The 15,777-nt window shown below is 40.6% G+C and overlaps 2 protein-coding genes across 3 annotated transcripts in view; one reads left to right on the top strand and one right to left on the bottom strand.

The window, feature by feature from the left end:
• Blos2 (biogenesis of lysosome-related organelles complex 1 subunit 2) overlaps positions 1-9,263 on the bottom strand; it is a 32,628-nt gene extending 23,365 nt beyond the window's left edge. Inside the window, exons 1-2 of the mRNA XM_068374374.1 lie at positions 9,106-9,263; positions 4,501-4,739 (exon numbers count right to left, since the gene is read on the bottom strand). Of these exons, the coding sequence (XP_068230475.1) occupies positions 4,501-4,719 (219 nt within the window). The 5' untranslated portion in view covers positions 4,720-4,739; positions 9,106-9,263. The remainder of the gene's footprint in view (positions 1-4,500; positions 4,740-9,105) is intronic.
• Positions 9,264-11,967: 2,704 nt separating this feature from the next.
• The window catches only part of LOC137641635 (kynurenine/alpha-aminoadipate aminotransferase, mitochondrial-like), a 47,980-nt gene continuing 44,170 nt past the window's right edge, over positions 11,968-15,777 (top strand). The window contains exon 1 of one of the 2 annotated variants that reach the window (XM_068374372.1): positions 11,968-12,187. The gene's annotated coding sequence lies outside the window, so the exon portion shown is untranslated. Of the gene's footprint in view, positions 12,188-12,315; positions 12,364-15,777 lie in introns of those variants that run through there. The other variant, XM_068374373.1, reaches the window with a different exon arrangement.

Genomic DNA, 15,777 nt, shown 5'->3' with positions numbered 1-15,777 from the left:
CCAGTGAGCAGCTAGATGATACTGAAGGGGGCGGAGGTGGAGTCTCCCTAACACGATGAACAGGGCCAGCGATGAAAGTGTCCCTGTTAGACTCATCCGAAAAGCTCGACTCTGAAGATCCATACCCAGGTAGACAATGGTCTGGGATGGGACGAGCTGGGACTCCTCAAAATTGACCAGGAGGCCCAGTTCCTTGGTCAGATCCATAGTCCATCTGAGAATCTCCAGACAGCGACGACTTGTGGGAGCTCTTAAAAGCCAGTCGTCTGACGGAGCCGGACACAAGATCATGGTACTGCTGCACAGTCTGTGAACTGTCAACCATGGGGAAGCGAGGAAGTACAGTGACAACCCGAAGCTGTCTAGACTGTCTGGGTCGTACAGACAACTCCTTATCGGGTTGCTGAGGTTGCCGCACTGCGTCACAACAAGTCACTTCTGCTGGTTGTTGAACGTCTTCCCAGTGACACACTGACTCCGTAAACAAAAAATCCTCTAACAAGGACTAAGCTTGTACTGCATGTCTTGCAACACAGCTCAAGGTCTATGGGAGCAGGTGTGGTAACAGACGGGGTTAGCGACTGAAGTGGAACCATTACCTTCCCTGGAAGCATGTTATGCTTAAATAAAAGTCCATAGGAGGCTACGCAGCTAAAGGCTCCTCTCCAAATGACAGAGTCCTCAAGGGAATATCAGAAGGAGGGAGAAAAGCACTTTCTCATCTACAGGGACCATATCCAAGAAAAGCTAAGTTCTCTCAGTGAGGGTTTCACTGGTGCAAAAGCAGCAGACTAGAAGGCAACGTTATGAAACTGCTTGACAGTCTAGTGAGTTGGCAACAACCAAAGATGTGTGACTGAGAAGCATGCGGTAAGGTATGCAGAGCATGCTGTATGCAGAGCATGCTGTATGCAGAGCATGCTGTATGTAGAGCATGCTGTAAGGTAAGCAGAGCATGTTGCATGGCGTGTAACATTTCTCAGAAATTCCATGACCAGTGCTAGATTGAGTAATATCGCATTACTGTCCATTGAAAGTGCACGTGCCGAGGGAATTGATTTAGACTGTTTTGTTGATGAATTTGATAGCCGGCATGATAATCGTAGAATTAAGCTGCACTAAATATACGTACTATAATCTACTTCACCTCAGGAAAGGGAAACTCGCCCTGTTGACAACACTGCATTACTTCATTCATGCTTGCATGGGGTTTTAATATCAACATAATATTTACATTACATTCATAACTCATGATTCATTTTTGTTTTGAAGATATTTTTGCCATATTTTTGCGATTTTGTTAAAAATATATTGCAAGGAATACATATATATTTTTTTATTTAAGTAATACGAATAACCTCCATTATCATAATGTTTGTGTAGGCATACATGTATATGTTTACAAATGCAAGTTATGAAAGTAATGAGGTGTTATTATTGTCATTTGTTATTTCAAAGTTGAATGGGAAGAGGCCCAAGTTGAGGAGAAAGTGGCAGATGCATGCGTTGAGGTGGCTGACTCATAGCATGAGGTTCCTGCCTCAGGAGTTGCGCTTGCCTCAAGGGTTGAGGTGGCTGCGCAGAGAGAGGCTCTTGACTCACGAGTTGAGGTTCTTGAGGTGTGAGCTGCGAGAGTTGAGGTAGCGGCTGCGCAGAACGCAGTTCCTGTCTCACGAGTTGAGGTTCTTGAGGTGCTAGCCTCAAGAGTTGAGGCTCTCGCCTTGAGGAAAGTTGAGGTAGCAGCTGCGAGAGCTGAGGTGGCTGCCTCAAGGATGGTAGAGGTTGTCGTACCTCAAGAGGTTGTTGCCTCGAAGATGGTCTAACTGCAAGAAACTCTTGCCTCAAAGGAAGAGGAGGATGTAAGGCATAAGACTCCTGTTCCCATTGTTGAGGTTGCCTTAAGGAAGGTGGAGGTTGCTGCACAACGCTGGTAACTGGCAACTCCCAACGCGGTAGCTCACGCATGGAGGAAGCTTGAGGAACCTCAACTTCGTACGTCTGGCAGACTGGACTGCGGTGAGGAGGAGCGCTCGCAGGAGGAGGTGTATTAACCTTCTCTGCCTGAAACTCCTGCATCAACACCGCAAGCTGAGACTGCATTGACTGCAGTATAGACCACTAGAGTTTAAGAAAGACAACAACAAACGGAGCTACTGTCCGTTGAGACTGAGGGTCTAAAACAGCTGGTGCGGCAACAGACGGAGCTACTGCCTGTTGCGATACCACCTTGCCTCTCTGGGAGGTGTGCAGTTGTCGTACTGCAACAAGTCCGAACTGACCCAGTGCTAATGGCTACACCTAGGAGTTGGACTTGTGCGGAAGGGACCGACTTGCACTTAAAAGCTGCAAGATTTGGTCCATGGTTTCTGCGAGAAACCTCTTCCGCAGACGAGGAATAAAAGGGCTCTCTCGTCTTTGTGTGGGTGGGGTGATCACGTCGGCAACGTGTGTAGATACACCCGAAACCACGGAGGGAAAAACGTCTGTTCGTCGATCAAGGCCTGCTGAACCCATAAGTCCTTTGACATTACTTCTCCCCTGGGCTTGGGAGCTTGTAAGAGGTCCCAGACTAGGCGAACAACTGGCACGAACAGACGAACCCTCGACCGCAACACTGTAACACTTTGCGCTAATCACTTATCACTTTTGATTTTCTGTTTGCACTTATTTCACTGAACTCGAAACTTTAAGTGGTTTGTACCTGAAACACGCAATTCTATCCTTCCTTAAAAGTTAGTAATTGCGAAAACAGAATTACAATGTAACAGAAAAATCTAATGAAAGATAAATAATTCAGTGGCTGGAAAGAGACTAAACACTAGATCAAATAAACTACGTTTAAAATCTCTCACCGCATAAAGCTTGAGAACAAGAATAAAACTCTAGAAACGTTTACCTTCTTCCCCTAAAGAGACTAGGGAGAAGAGCAAAAACGATAACAACGTTACTCGCTTGAACGAAACGTTATCCAGCTCTCTCTCCCTCCGTCTCTATCTCTCTCTCTCTCTCTCTCTTGACTTAGAACCTGAGAGAAGAGCCCAATCATATATATCGTTAAAACATATTATTGTTAAAGGAAAAAAACTGAAAGATTTCCCAAATAAAAAGTTCCTTTATTAGAATTAAAACCATTAAGCTAAGAAAGAATGAACAAAACGCTAGAAACGGTTACTCTTACTGCAACGTGACACCGTGAAAATTCTCTCTCTATCGTAACGATAGAGCGCAAGTTGAACGTTCTGAACGTCAACAACTGCAGAGACAAAACAAAACGTTAGTTCAACTTTGAAAACAGTACGAGACTATCAAAGAAATTCTTTCAAAAACATTAAAATAGCATATGTTAACAGGTAAAACCGAAATGACGGGCTCAATGTTAATTAACTTCGGTACCAAGAAAAGACCGCCTACTATTAGGAAAGGTCGAATATAAACAAATATAAAAATTAATTTTAATAAGTTTATAATAAAAGGAAGTTAATCGAAGAGGCCTATAAAAGGCGGAGAGATATAAAATAAATCTATAACTTTTGTTAAGCAAAATTAAGAAAGAGAGTCTATACTCTCTTAGACACCAACACTTCCGTCTAAGGGAAGGGTCGGCCATTTAAAAGTGAAAGAGAGTTCATACTCTCTTCGTCACCATAATTAATCAAATTAATTCCAAAAGCTAGCTAAGCTAATGATAAAACTTCCTGAATAGCGAAAGCTAAACTCTAGAGCAAATACATCACCAAATCGTGAGCAAAAAACTCCAGAATCAACAGCGTATCCATGTAGGTCTAGCCGGAGGCACGACAGAGGAAAAATTGAGGTGGTGTCAACAAGAAGTACTGCAGTACCTGGCCACAGGTGGCGCTTGTGAGTACACCCCCCTCTTGTATAGCGATCGCTGGCGTATCCCTTCCGTAGAATTCTGTCGGGCAACGGAGTTGACAGCTACATGATTATCGGGTAAGATTAATATTGAAAATTGAGTTCTTTGTTTACAATGAGTACTGAGTACCTGCACGACAGATGGCGCTGTTGAAGTACACCCCCTACCTGCATAGCGATCGCTGGCGGATTTTTTACGTAGAGTTTTCTGTCGAGCAGCAGAGCTGCAGCTTATATAATCACCGGCTAAGTTAAATATTGAAAAATTTTCTTTCTATCTCTGGTAATTCCATTTATGTATACTGTAATTCTCTGTGCTACTTTAGAATAATAAAAAACCAGTTTCATTCAAATATATTCAAAGCCTTTCAAGTAACTCACATTATGACAACCACAGTCTAGAATTTAATAATAAATTTGTTTAAATAAGATGGAATTTCTTAAAGATGCCATCAGGTAGCTTAATAATTAAATGAAAAGCAAGCATACCTATTTAAAGACATTGTTATACTGTACAGATATTCCATAACATTAGTACATCCAGTATTCTGCTTTAAACTACATACTATATGTGGTTATATTTTCAATCAATGACTGCGACTATAAAAACAGTACAGTACACACCTGTAGATAATTTGATGTGTGAGAAAACATCAAAGTTGCCAAATGACTGAGATTGGGATCGTGGGGATCAAGAGCTTCAAAACTACTAGTGCTAGTTGATAATGTTGGGCCTCTCTTAGGGGAACCAAAGTCACTCAATCTTTCATCATCTTCATAACCTCCTTTGGCAGTAGCCTCTTGGGAGTCTAAATCTCCCTCTGTTTTCTCTTGAGGTTCCATTTTTGTGAAGTACCTATTCACTGGAAAAAAAAATCATTGGATTATAGATGATTCACAATTAACATCTTGATCATAGGTTAATACTCATAATATATTATAGCCATGTACATTTGGTGCCAGTACAGTATGTGGCTTACGATATTCTGTCATCGCTATTGTCTGTGGCCTACCCTAAAATATGACTACTGACTTCTCCTTATTCAATAACCAACTATATGATAATGACCTCAAAGGAATATCATAACTGGTTTGTAACAGGCTGTTTTAAAACAGCTAGTAACAATGAAGACTGGCATAAGAGAATTATTTGGGGTTATATTAATTATTAATTAATCACTTAGTTCAATTGGTCTTTGCTTCACTGTGACTGGCCTCACTCGGAATTTAACAGTATCTCCTGGCCATTCTGTTCTGTCAAGCGGTGCACGTTGCGCTATGAACGTAAGCCTCGTGGATGGATGATTATATTGGATTTATTTTAATTATCAAATTAATCGCTTAGTTCAATTCATAAATATATATACTGTATTGTATATATTACATATAAGGATATTCTAGTGAGGTAAGAGTAAGAGGCATCCAAATCTGGTAGGCCACATACAGTACTATATATACCAGAATCAAAGCAGTAAGCCACATACTGTAATGGCACTATTCATTTTTATAGCTACAGTAAACCTGTAACAGTATACAATATCTAAAAGTTTGTGGTCGTTAATCAGAAAGACCAAATGCATGAACCCCACATTTTCTTGATAGTATGTTGATCATTACTGATGGTGTGCACTTTAATTTCTTTTTATTTTTGCTACCCTTACATCTAATAATAATATGGGGATCTCAGTAAGAAATAAGGAATTTTGAGAGAGGGAAAACCATCAGCTCATGAATTGCATTCAAAGGAATGCTAAAAGAACATGTAGATCATAAGATAAGCAATATAAAAAGAATATACGGTTCATGAATGTGAACAGTAATAATGTAAGAAATAAAATAAATCCAGTATCATGAAAATTTGGCAAGGATGATTATAAGTAAAATCATAAGCTAACATCGGCTACGAGTACTACCCCGCTGAGTGGGATTAGCCAGTCCGGAAACACATCTACCTTAACCTAACGCTTCATGAATCATTAACTAAAATAAAGGAAAGCGTCATATCATACTCTAATCTAACCTTATTCCTAGCATGTACATTTGTAAGAGGAGTCTTGATTTCTATTTGATGTTTAACCATGTGTTTCTTTGGATGTTAGCAATTGACAAAGTATTGAGGTTCCCTCAACAATAGTTTGTCTTTTCAAGACATGATCTTATGGTAAACTATAGTTCAAGCATAGTCTAAAACTTTTGGAGCATTTTTACAACAACAGATGATTTTGCGAATAAATGTGTATGTAAATTTAATGTAATAATAATACTACTAAATTAAATCACCTTCAAATACTGCATACTATGTATAGTATAAGTGAATACAACCCTAAAGAAATTCAAACTCAATTTTAAAGTTGTAAATGTTCTCTTGAAATACTCTAAGAACTTCTTAATTAGAATATATTATGAGCATGGAATTTGTCAAATTGATTTTCTCTATGGGGAAAATACTGTTTATCTTTGTCTGAAATATGATATGAAGATAGTTTTATGATTTATGAAATACTATTTAGTATTACCTCGCCAGGAGTGAAACTAATAGGGAACCAAACACAAGGTTGAGACTTAAGCTGGAATTACACAAGCCTTTTTTTTTTTTTTTTTTTGCCAGCAGCAAGCCGTTGCTGCCTGAAATGGAAAACCCGAAAGCTTATTGCTCGAGATATTGGCTTCCCAACTGGACAAGAAGCAGCGAGCACAAACTGCGAGCATGACTACGGATGTAAACAAACAAGATGGCTGCTGCAGATAGGATGTGTTCTTGCTTGACAATCTTGGGTCCAACAAGCCTCAAGAGATGATAAAAATCTGCTTTGTTCACTCTGTGATACTTGTAGATTTCTTTAATTCACGTACTATACCGATAATACATATTGCTACAACAGTGAGAAAATTTCTGGGTGCCATGATATCAGCTGATCAGTTTTGTTTAACTTTTTCCTATTTGCTCCTCAAACCCCGAGATTGTAGTGTAACGCTACAAAACTTTCACTCACTATCATCGGCTGGAGGTTGGCAGTCTAAAGGGGATCACAAAGAAATAGCCTACCAGTAGGTAAGAATATGGCTCCTAGGTTAGGTTAGGTAAGGAACCCTTGGTTGGGTGGTGCTTGTGTTTATTTTCCTTTTAAAATGTGGTTTTTCATTCATAACTTTTGGAAATTTAAAAGGTCTAAAATTTTATACATATGGGCTTACAGTACTCCAATTATTTGCATTAGGATAGTTCAAAGTACTGTACCTATAAATATACCAGGAACATTTATATTCTTTAAGAGGATTACTGTGCTAAAGTAAATATTTATCTATATTTTAATTACTGTCCTAGACAGTCCCAGCCAACTACAAAGACCCCAAAGTGTCCAATAAAATAAATTTAACGAAGTGTATGTATGATAGCGGCCAGCTGTATGTATGATGACGGCCGACTAGTAATACAGCAGTGTAAAGGGGTTTGCAAGGGGCGTTAGCTTCCCCATTAGTTAAAAAGGTAAGGACACAGCTTGTAAGTTAGGTTAAGTGGAGAAGTTTAAGTTAGTCGGTGTCAATTTTCTATGCACGCGGAAGGGACTGGCCTGTGATATACAAAGGCTCCCTCTATGGCTTATCAATAATTCGCCTCTTATATTTTAAAAGACAAAAGAAAAATAGCCCTCCTTTAATAGTACAGTTCTGCAGCACAAACAAAAGTTATAGATATCGTTATTTGTAAGAGTATAAGATGAGTATATTGTATAATATAAATCTGGGACACGGCTTGTAGGTTAGGTTAGGGGGGAATGTTTAGGTTAGTTGATGTCCATTTTCAATCAACGCGTGTGGAACTGGCCACTGATATACAAAGTTCCTCACGCGTCGATTGAAAATGGACATCATCTAACCTAAACTGGCCAGTTCCTCACGCATTGATTGGAAATGGACATCAACTAACCTAAACTTTCCCCCCTAACCTAACCTACAAGCCATGTCCCAGATTTATATTATACAATATACTCATCTTATACTCTTGCAAATAACGATATCTATAACTTTCATTTGTGCTGCAGAACTGTACTGTTAAAGGAGGGCTATTTTTCTTTTGTCTTTTAAAATATGAGAGCCGAATTATTGATATGCAATGGAGTAAGACACTTTGATAGGCTAAGTTGTCCTCCACTTCCTGGCATTTTGAAATATGTGATCTTCTCAGACCCAATTTAATCTATGGCATATATTAGATATTTAAATTTTAACAGTACAGTTCTGTAGGACAAATAAAAGATATAGATATCCTTATTTGGTATTATTGTACTGTATTACAGGGTAATACAACCTGGGAAAAAAAACTACTATTTTCTACAGAAAATGGTCCGTTCTCTTCCAAAATGACACTCGTTCCTGTCAGAAATGAAGTTTCAGAAATATATATATATGTTAACATAACATTGCTAATGTTAGTGAAGCGAGCCAGTGGCGGAACAAGAACCATTATATTTAGCGTTGCTAATGTTAGCGTGAGCAACTCAACATTACCACTTGCCAGTACATACGAGCTTGATGTTTTTGTATTCTGGCGAGCGAAGGGAGCCCATGGCAGAACAAGAGCCATTATATCTAAACATTTTAACAATAAGTATATGTTTTACTGTAGTAAATAACGTGATTCAACCGGTTTTCACCTTCACTTCAACCGCAACAACAACCAGTTCGGCTACTTGAAGTTAGTTGAGCTGGTTGTTCTGTTTGTTTGCGGTTGAAATGAAGGTCAAATTCGGTTAAATCAGGTAATTTACTACAGGAAAACATATCTTCTGTTCGAAATGATACCCTGTAATACAGTAAAACTTTACCCATCTTTTGCAAGAGTATAAGATGAGTATATGGTATAACATAAATCTGGGACACGGCTAGTAGGTTAGGTTAGGTTAGGGGGGGGTAAATTTAGGTTAGTTGATGTCCATTTTCAATCAACACGTGAGGAACTGGCCGCTGATATACAAAGGCTCCTATAAATTTGAAAGCTGAAAGTTAACTAGTTTCAATCCTCTTATCACTCAGATATATTTCAATGTACAATTATGAGGCATAGCATATAAGTCAGTTTATGGAAGTGAGATAATAGTAATAAAATAATTGGAGAGAACAATGTGAATTCTTAATTTGGAGACAGGTATAACCTAACCTGTCTACAATACAAGGGCAGCACTTAAGACTCAAGCAGGCTTATCATATCAAAACATTTACGATAACTACCTGATAATTAACAGCAGCTACTCAGGATACAAGGGTGAATAGGCTACTACTAGGTAGTATAAATCTGAATAGCAAATTACTATTTCTTTGTTTCTTTTTGTTGACAATCGATAAGCTTTTTGTTGTTTTCTAGTTTAGGAGGCAGTTGATAAACATGAAGTCTATGTAACGGCACCTCTTAATCTGTCCTAGTTTTGCAGAAATATTTCTGAATGTTTGAAGTTTAATTTCCTGTTATAACAAGTTAATAGCTTACTTCTTATATACTCTTTTGTTTGCATATAGTAATAGACTGTATCATTTCATAAACTTTTTAGTATAATCTATTGTAAGCTGTCTTTGTTGAAAAAAAAGTATTTGTCATTTCACAATTTGTGCTTTTCCTTTGGTGTGTGTTTCCATTTATATTATTTACAATATGATTTACAATAGATAAATTTCAATAGATAATTACAAAATATAGTACGGTAGTGAAGATATGGTTAAACAACATGTGGTTGAATTAAAAATGAGGTAAGATATAGTGTATGTATTGATAACTTTGACCAGAAAAAATTAGCGTTGGTAAGGTCAACAACTAGGCTACCAGGCAAAAAAAAAAAAAAAAAAAAAAAAAAAAAAAAAAGTAAACTAAACTAAAAAGTGATATTTTCTCATACTGACGGGTCTAAATGAGCCATCTTTATTGCTTTGGCAAAATCTAATAGTAGACTACGGCAATGTATCGAATACTTACATATTGTTATTTTTTAGTTATTAGTATATATATATATATATATATATATATATATATATATATATATATATATATATATATATATATATTCAAATATGTCAGTTTCTCTATGTTTCACTTATTTCCTCTTTGCGTTGGGATGACTGTCTTACAAATATTAATTCATTACCTCTACTACAAAGTTTATATATTCTGTCTCGTCTTTTAAACTATTTTCGATATTTTCATTGAAACTAATTGGGCTCCTTATTTCTCAAAATCTTGTATGCCTTGGTTACTTCAAACTTGTTGTAGGCTACATATTTTTCAATTTTTTTTTTTACTACAGAGAAATAGGTTTAAACTTTTGGCTCAGTTACTAAAACTTATGTTCTCATCAAAAGGATTTAATCAAATACACATTATTAGGTAGGTGATGCATACTTCTTGCCACCACTGGATTGCTTTCCATATCTTTTGTATCGATCCTACTTTAAATGCTGTTATGCTACTAATTTTATCTTAACTCTTCTTGTTATGATAATTACCACAAGTCCCGATTACCAATTTCAAGCAAGTGCTCAAAGAACCTCGAGCTAATTTGCAGAAATAACAGACAGATTAGGATCTAAGAAATCGGAAGTTCCCTCCACCAAAAAAGAAAAAAAAAACAGGAAGATTCCATTATGGTCTAAGGGTATGAAAATCAATAAAAATGTATTGATTTCTCAATAACGAGAAGTTAAACAAGGCACGGAAAGTAGTAAGATATTTAAATCCTTATTGCTTTGACCCCATAGCAATCCTCAAGGCGACCTCTGTAAGAGTTGAGCTGGAATCATTAAGCTGGTAAATATCCTTCTTTTGATAATAATAAAAAGTAATCCTCGTTTACACTCTCAAATTTACTCTAAAATTAGCAGTCATTACCCCAGCCAATGATGTTGGAAGGAGGTTATGTTTTACCGACTGTTTGTGTTTGTGTTTATTTGTGAACAGCTTCCTGGCCACAGTTTTAGTCGTAGAATAATGACAATTGCAGGGATTAACTATTAGCTGGGAATTATTAAATTTTGGAAGGTCAAGGTCACGGTCACGCATAATGTTCAATTCACGTAATCAGCCATAAATTTTGTCATCGTTGTCACAGAGACTTCAAAGTTGGTTCATATTTGTGTATGAAAATCCACGGCAATTAATACATGTTAAGGTCAAAGGTCAAAGTCAAGGTCTAGCAAAAATTCGAAAAATGAGCTGCCTCAGCGGAGGCCTGCGCTCTGTTGAGTGCCCCTGTAGTATTGTATTTTCATCCTTATTCCTAATCTTATGATAACTGATTGATTGATGGCAAAAAAAACTCAAAATTAATCAATCAATACTCAACTCTTAAAGGAAATAGTTAACACTCTTGTTGGGTTATTCAATTTTCCCCCTCACTTCTGCTGTTGTTTTCTACTGTTTTCATTTTACCAATGCACTTTGTGTGTGGCTTAAATGTAGTGCCATAGCCTCTGTACCATGGCCTTTCACTGTATTGGATTAGAGTTCTCTTGCTGGAGGGTACACTCAGGCACGCTGTTCTATCTTATTTCTCTTACCCTTTTCTAAGTTTTTATAATTGATGCGTGAAAGGTCTAATTTAATGTTGTTAATGTTCTTAAAATATTTCATTTTTATTTTTGTATCACTTCTCTAGTAATTTGTTTATTTCGTTTCCTTTCCTCACTAGGCTATTTTTCCCTGATGGAGCCCTTGGGCTTAGAGCATTTTACTTTCCCAACTAGGGTTATAGCCTAGCTTGTAATAATAATAATAATAACAATAATAATAATAATAATAATAATAATAATAATAATAATAATAGTTGTCAAATAAGAGGAAGGCAAACTGAGCGCCAACTTTGTTTTCTCAGGTTCGTTATTTATGATTTAAACTAAAAGAATCAGCTCTATATGTCACAATGATAGTAAAGAGGCAATATTAAATAATAAAATTATATTTAATTGGTATCAAGTGCTCACTATTTAATAGATACTCATGCCATTCTTAGATATAGTATTCCATGCCTCCTAAGAGAACAACGCTATTTTCATGTAAACATGCTTAGTGTAAAAAATCACGGCAGGGGTTCTTCGCCTTTATTTTTAACGACGTGCTATTAAAAGCACATTTACTTTGTCATAAAAAATGTATGTCACTGGAATTATGTTGAAATTTCCTTATTTAATCCCTTTGATGAGTTAAAATATAACACAAAATAGATAAAAACGAATAATATTAAGCCGTCTCGCAACCTAATTTTCTTGGCTGGCTTATTTACACCACAGTCAGCTGTTGTGGCACTTGAACTCTTCAAGACAGTTAACAGTAAGTCGTCGTTGTCAATTAATCAAGTCTTATTAAGATTATTACTTTTATATTAAATGACAGAGAAAGCTATGACAAGCAGTTGTTTAACGTGCATTTTTCAGAGAGATTTATTATTGTTTCTGGGACAGTAGCTTAGCTTTTAGACCGGCATGTGCGTAGCAACAGTGAAGTAGGTCAGTTTAATTTCCCAAGGCCGACGTCCTTCCTTCCGTATTATTGCTGGGATAGGTTTTATCCATTTTATCCAGATAATTTATAGCGAATTTTGATGCTCGCTGATTATCTCATATAGTCTCTAGTCAATTTGTACACAATTAGTTTTAATGTTTCATTGTAGTAATAATACCCGATTCTTTCAAATTCTTTCGTGCCAGTTAAACCATTAATTTTAATACCTGATTCTCTCAAATTCCTTCGAGCCAGTTAAACTTAATTTTAAGGGTACTTAATTTTCAGAATACGAGACAATTTATGCTTTTGATTTTAATATACCAGATTAGTCCAGATACTCTGTAGCCAACTTATATTCTTGATTTTAAGGGTACCGGATTATTTCGGAATTCTCTTGAGTCAGTTTATACACTTAATATTAAGGGTACATGATTATTTCAGATTCTCTCAAGCCAATTATACACTTATTATTAAGGGTACCTGATTATTTCAGATTCTCTCAAGCCCATTTTACAGGTAATATTAAGGGTATCTGATTATTTCAGATTCTCTCAAGCCAATTATACACTAAAAATTAAGGGTACCTGATTATTTCAGATTCTCTTAAGCCAATTATACACTAAATATTAAGGGTACCCGATTATTCCAGATTCTCCCACGCCAGTTTATACTCTTGTTTATCTCATTCTCTTGGAATAATCTCTACATAATATAAGGCTTGTTGGTAACTAGGAACTAGTAAGCTGTTGCATAGGCCTAGGTACTCTTTGTGTGAATGTAGACTCAATGAACTGTTTATGGTACTAGATGTAACTAGAAGAAACATAATTGGGTAAATATAAGATATTTAGTTTCTAGCCAAATACACGAGCCATGTATTTTGCCTACCCGCTATCTTGTATTTGTTCCGTAACTGAAATACAAACCACGCTATTTAATATGGGTAATTACTTTCGGCGTAGCTGAAATGACGAGCCATTAGAATTTTAACGAGGGTTTACTACCCCACCGCTAGTTAGGAGGGGGGTAGGGAGGGTACCTCACACACACCTTTGCTTGAGCTCACTTTGCTCTCGGCTCGGGTGGTAGTAGGACGTGTCCGCTGTCACCCTCGCCTTCTTTGACAGCCATTGCTAATATTTTTGCTTTTCCTTTGACAGAGTGTGTGTGAAGTTGGCCTCTGCGATGCGTAAGTGTCCTGAATTACCTGACCACCCTTGTGGCACGTATATGTCGGTGGTCGAAACGGACCCCCACACCTTGTGTCCTTACTGTAGGGGCCAGCGGTGTGATAAGAATAATGTGTGTGGTAAGTGTAAGGAGTGGTCTACCTCCCAGTGGGAGAGGTTTTCTCGGCGCTGGATGAAGAGGCTCTTCTTCCGTGGCCCAAACCTCCTCCAAAGCTCCCACTCGATCGGTTTCTTCCGAGAAACTGTCGAGTGGTAGCGTAGGCCGTAGTTCTGTTGACCGATCTCGGGGTTTGGGAGAGGGAGTTGCCTCCCATAGCGTGGCAGCTCCTCCTCCTCCCCCGGGGGGAGGATTTTAATGTAAATGTGTCTAATAATGATTTGTTGCAGCTTTGGGCTTCCCTGGGGCCTGAGGGTTCGCCCTCCAAGGAAGCCCTGTTTGACATGATCAGGTTGGGGCAGCTGTCAAACAATCACCGACTTTAGCAGAGGTTGATCCTCTGTCTATCGTCGACGTTGTTGTGGCAGAGGCTTCCGATGAGTTGTATCAAACCTCTGCTCCTGATGTTGCTGATGTAGCTGAAGGCTTAGTTCCCCACTCCGAACATCCTTCGAGGGAGGAACTAAGTCCAACGGTCTCTCCTGCCGGTGATTCTCCCCCTCTTCGGAGGACTTCTGATGGTCAGCCCGCTGACCCCACGGCCCCCAGAGGGCGGAGTAGATCGTTCGCGATCTCCTTCGGTGGAAGGTCGTACTTACAAAGGGCACGCCGATCTTCAACCCGCCAGACCTGCTGACCTGCCGTCGCCGTTCTTGGCTGCTGACGCGCTGTGGGCGCCAACTCATCCCATTGTAAAACGGGCAACGGTACCTTCGGGGCATAAAGGACTTTCGCACAAAATTGTGCATAAATCCCTTACGCGCCAGGTCTCCCCTGCGCGCCAATGATCACCTGCGCGCAAGCGCTCGCCTGCCGATGTTACTGTTATAGCGCGCCAGCGCTCGCCTTCCGATGTTCCTGTTATAGCGCGCCAGCGCTCACTGCACGCCAGCGCACTCCTGTTCGCCAGCGCGCTACTGCACGCCCTCATCCTGCTGCGCGCCATGCGCGCCCCCGTTCTCCTGCTTTCCAGCACTCTCCTGCGCGCCAACGATCTGCGCAATGGCGAAGGCACCCTCTTCTCCTGCTCGCCAGCGCTCATCAACGCGCCATCGGACCCCGCCTGCGCGCCATCCTTCACCTGCGCCCCATTGCGCGCAGTCTCCGATGCGCGCCCACGAGATTGCACACGCACGCCCTGCGCGCCCACCACCACAGCCAGATGTGCGCTTTCATGCGCCCCCACCACCACAGCCAGATGTGCGCGCCCGCGCGCAAGGGATATATCTCCTGCGGGTGCGCCCAACGTTATCGCCCTCACGGGCTCTTCGGCCAGATCCTGCACGCGAACAATCGCCTCAACAGTCTCCACGTAGTACTCATCCAGCCTTCTGCGCGCCCTCTGCCATCTCCAGCCCGCGCCCCTGCGCGCCATCGCTCGCCCGCGCGCCATCGCTCGCCCGCGCGCCATCGCTCGCCCGCGCGCCATCGCTCGCCCGCGCGCCATCGCTCGCCCGCGCGCCATCGCTCGCCCGCGCGCCATCGCTCGCCCGCGCGCCATCGCTCGCCCGCGCGCGCCCTCTGCCATCTCCAGTCCGCGGCCCTGCGAGCCACCGCGCGCCATCGCTCGCCCGCCTTCCCACGCGCGCCGTCGGTGCCCTCGCGTGCCCCCGCGCGCGAACAATCTCCCGCGCGCAACCCAAGGCAAATCCCATCGCGCGAGCGCCAGCGCGATCCCACATGTGAGGCTGCAGGACAACGCTCGGCTAGGTCATCATCGTCGCGTCCCCCCCCCCCCCCCCCCCCGCAAGCGAAGAACAGCGCGCTCGCCGGAGGGAGGAGGATTCCGGATAGGTCCAGGGACTTTTCTCCTTCTTTTCAGGCAAATCCTCCTTTGATAACTCCTAGGGATCGAACGATCCCCTTCCCCCATCGCACCAATGAGGGAAACCCCACCTCGCGCCGGGAAGTCTTCTTGGGTAGGGGTGGAGAAGAGCCCCCCACCATCACTGTTGGAGTCCTGCATCCCGCCCAGGAGGGAGTCGAAGGACTCTAAGACTTTGCCTAAGTCATCCTCAAGGATTAGACCGGAGCCAGCCAAGCCCTCGGAGAACGTCCACGAGTCCCCC

This window comes from Palaemon carinicauda, chromosome 5, assembly GCF_036898095.1.
Source record: "Palaemon carinicauda isolate YSFRI2023 chromosome 5, ASM3689809v2, whole genome shotgun sequence".
Taxonomy (NCBI): Eukaryota; Metazoa; Arthropoda; class Malacostraca; order Decapoda; family Palaemonidae; genus Palaemon; species Palaemon carinicauda.
This window is presented reverse-complemented; position numbering and strand designations above follow the sequence as displayed.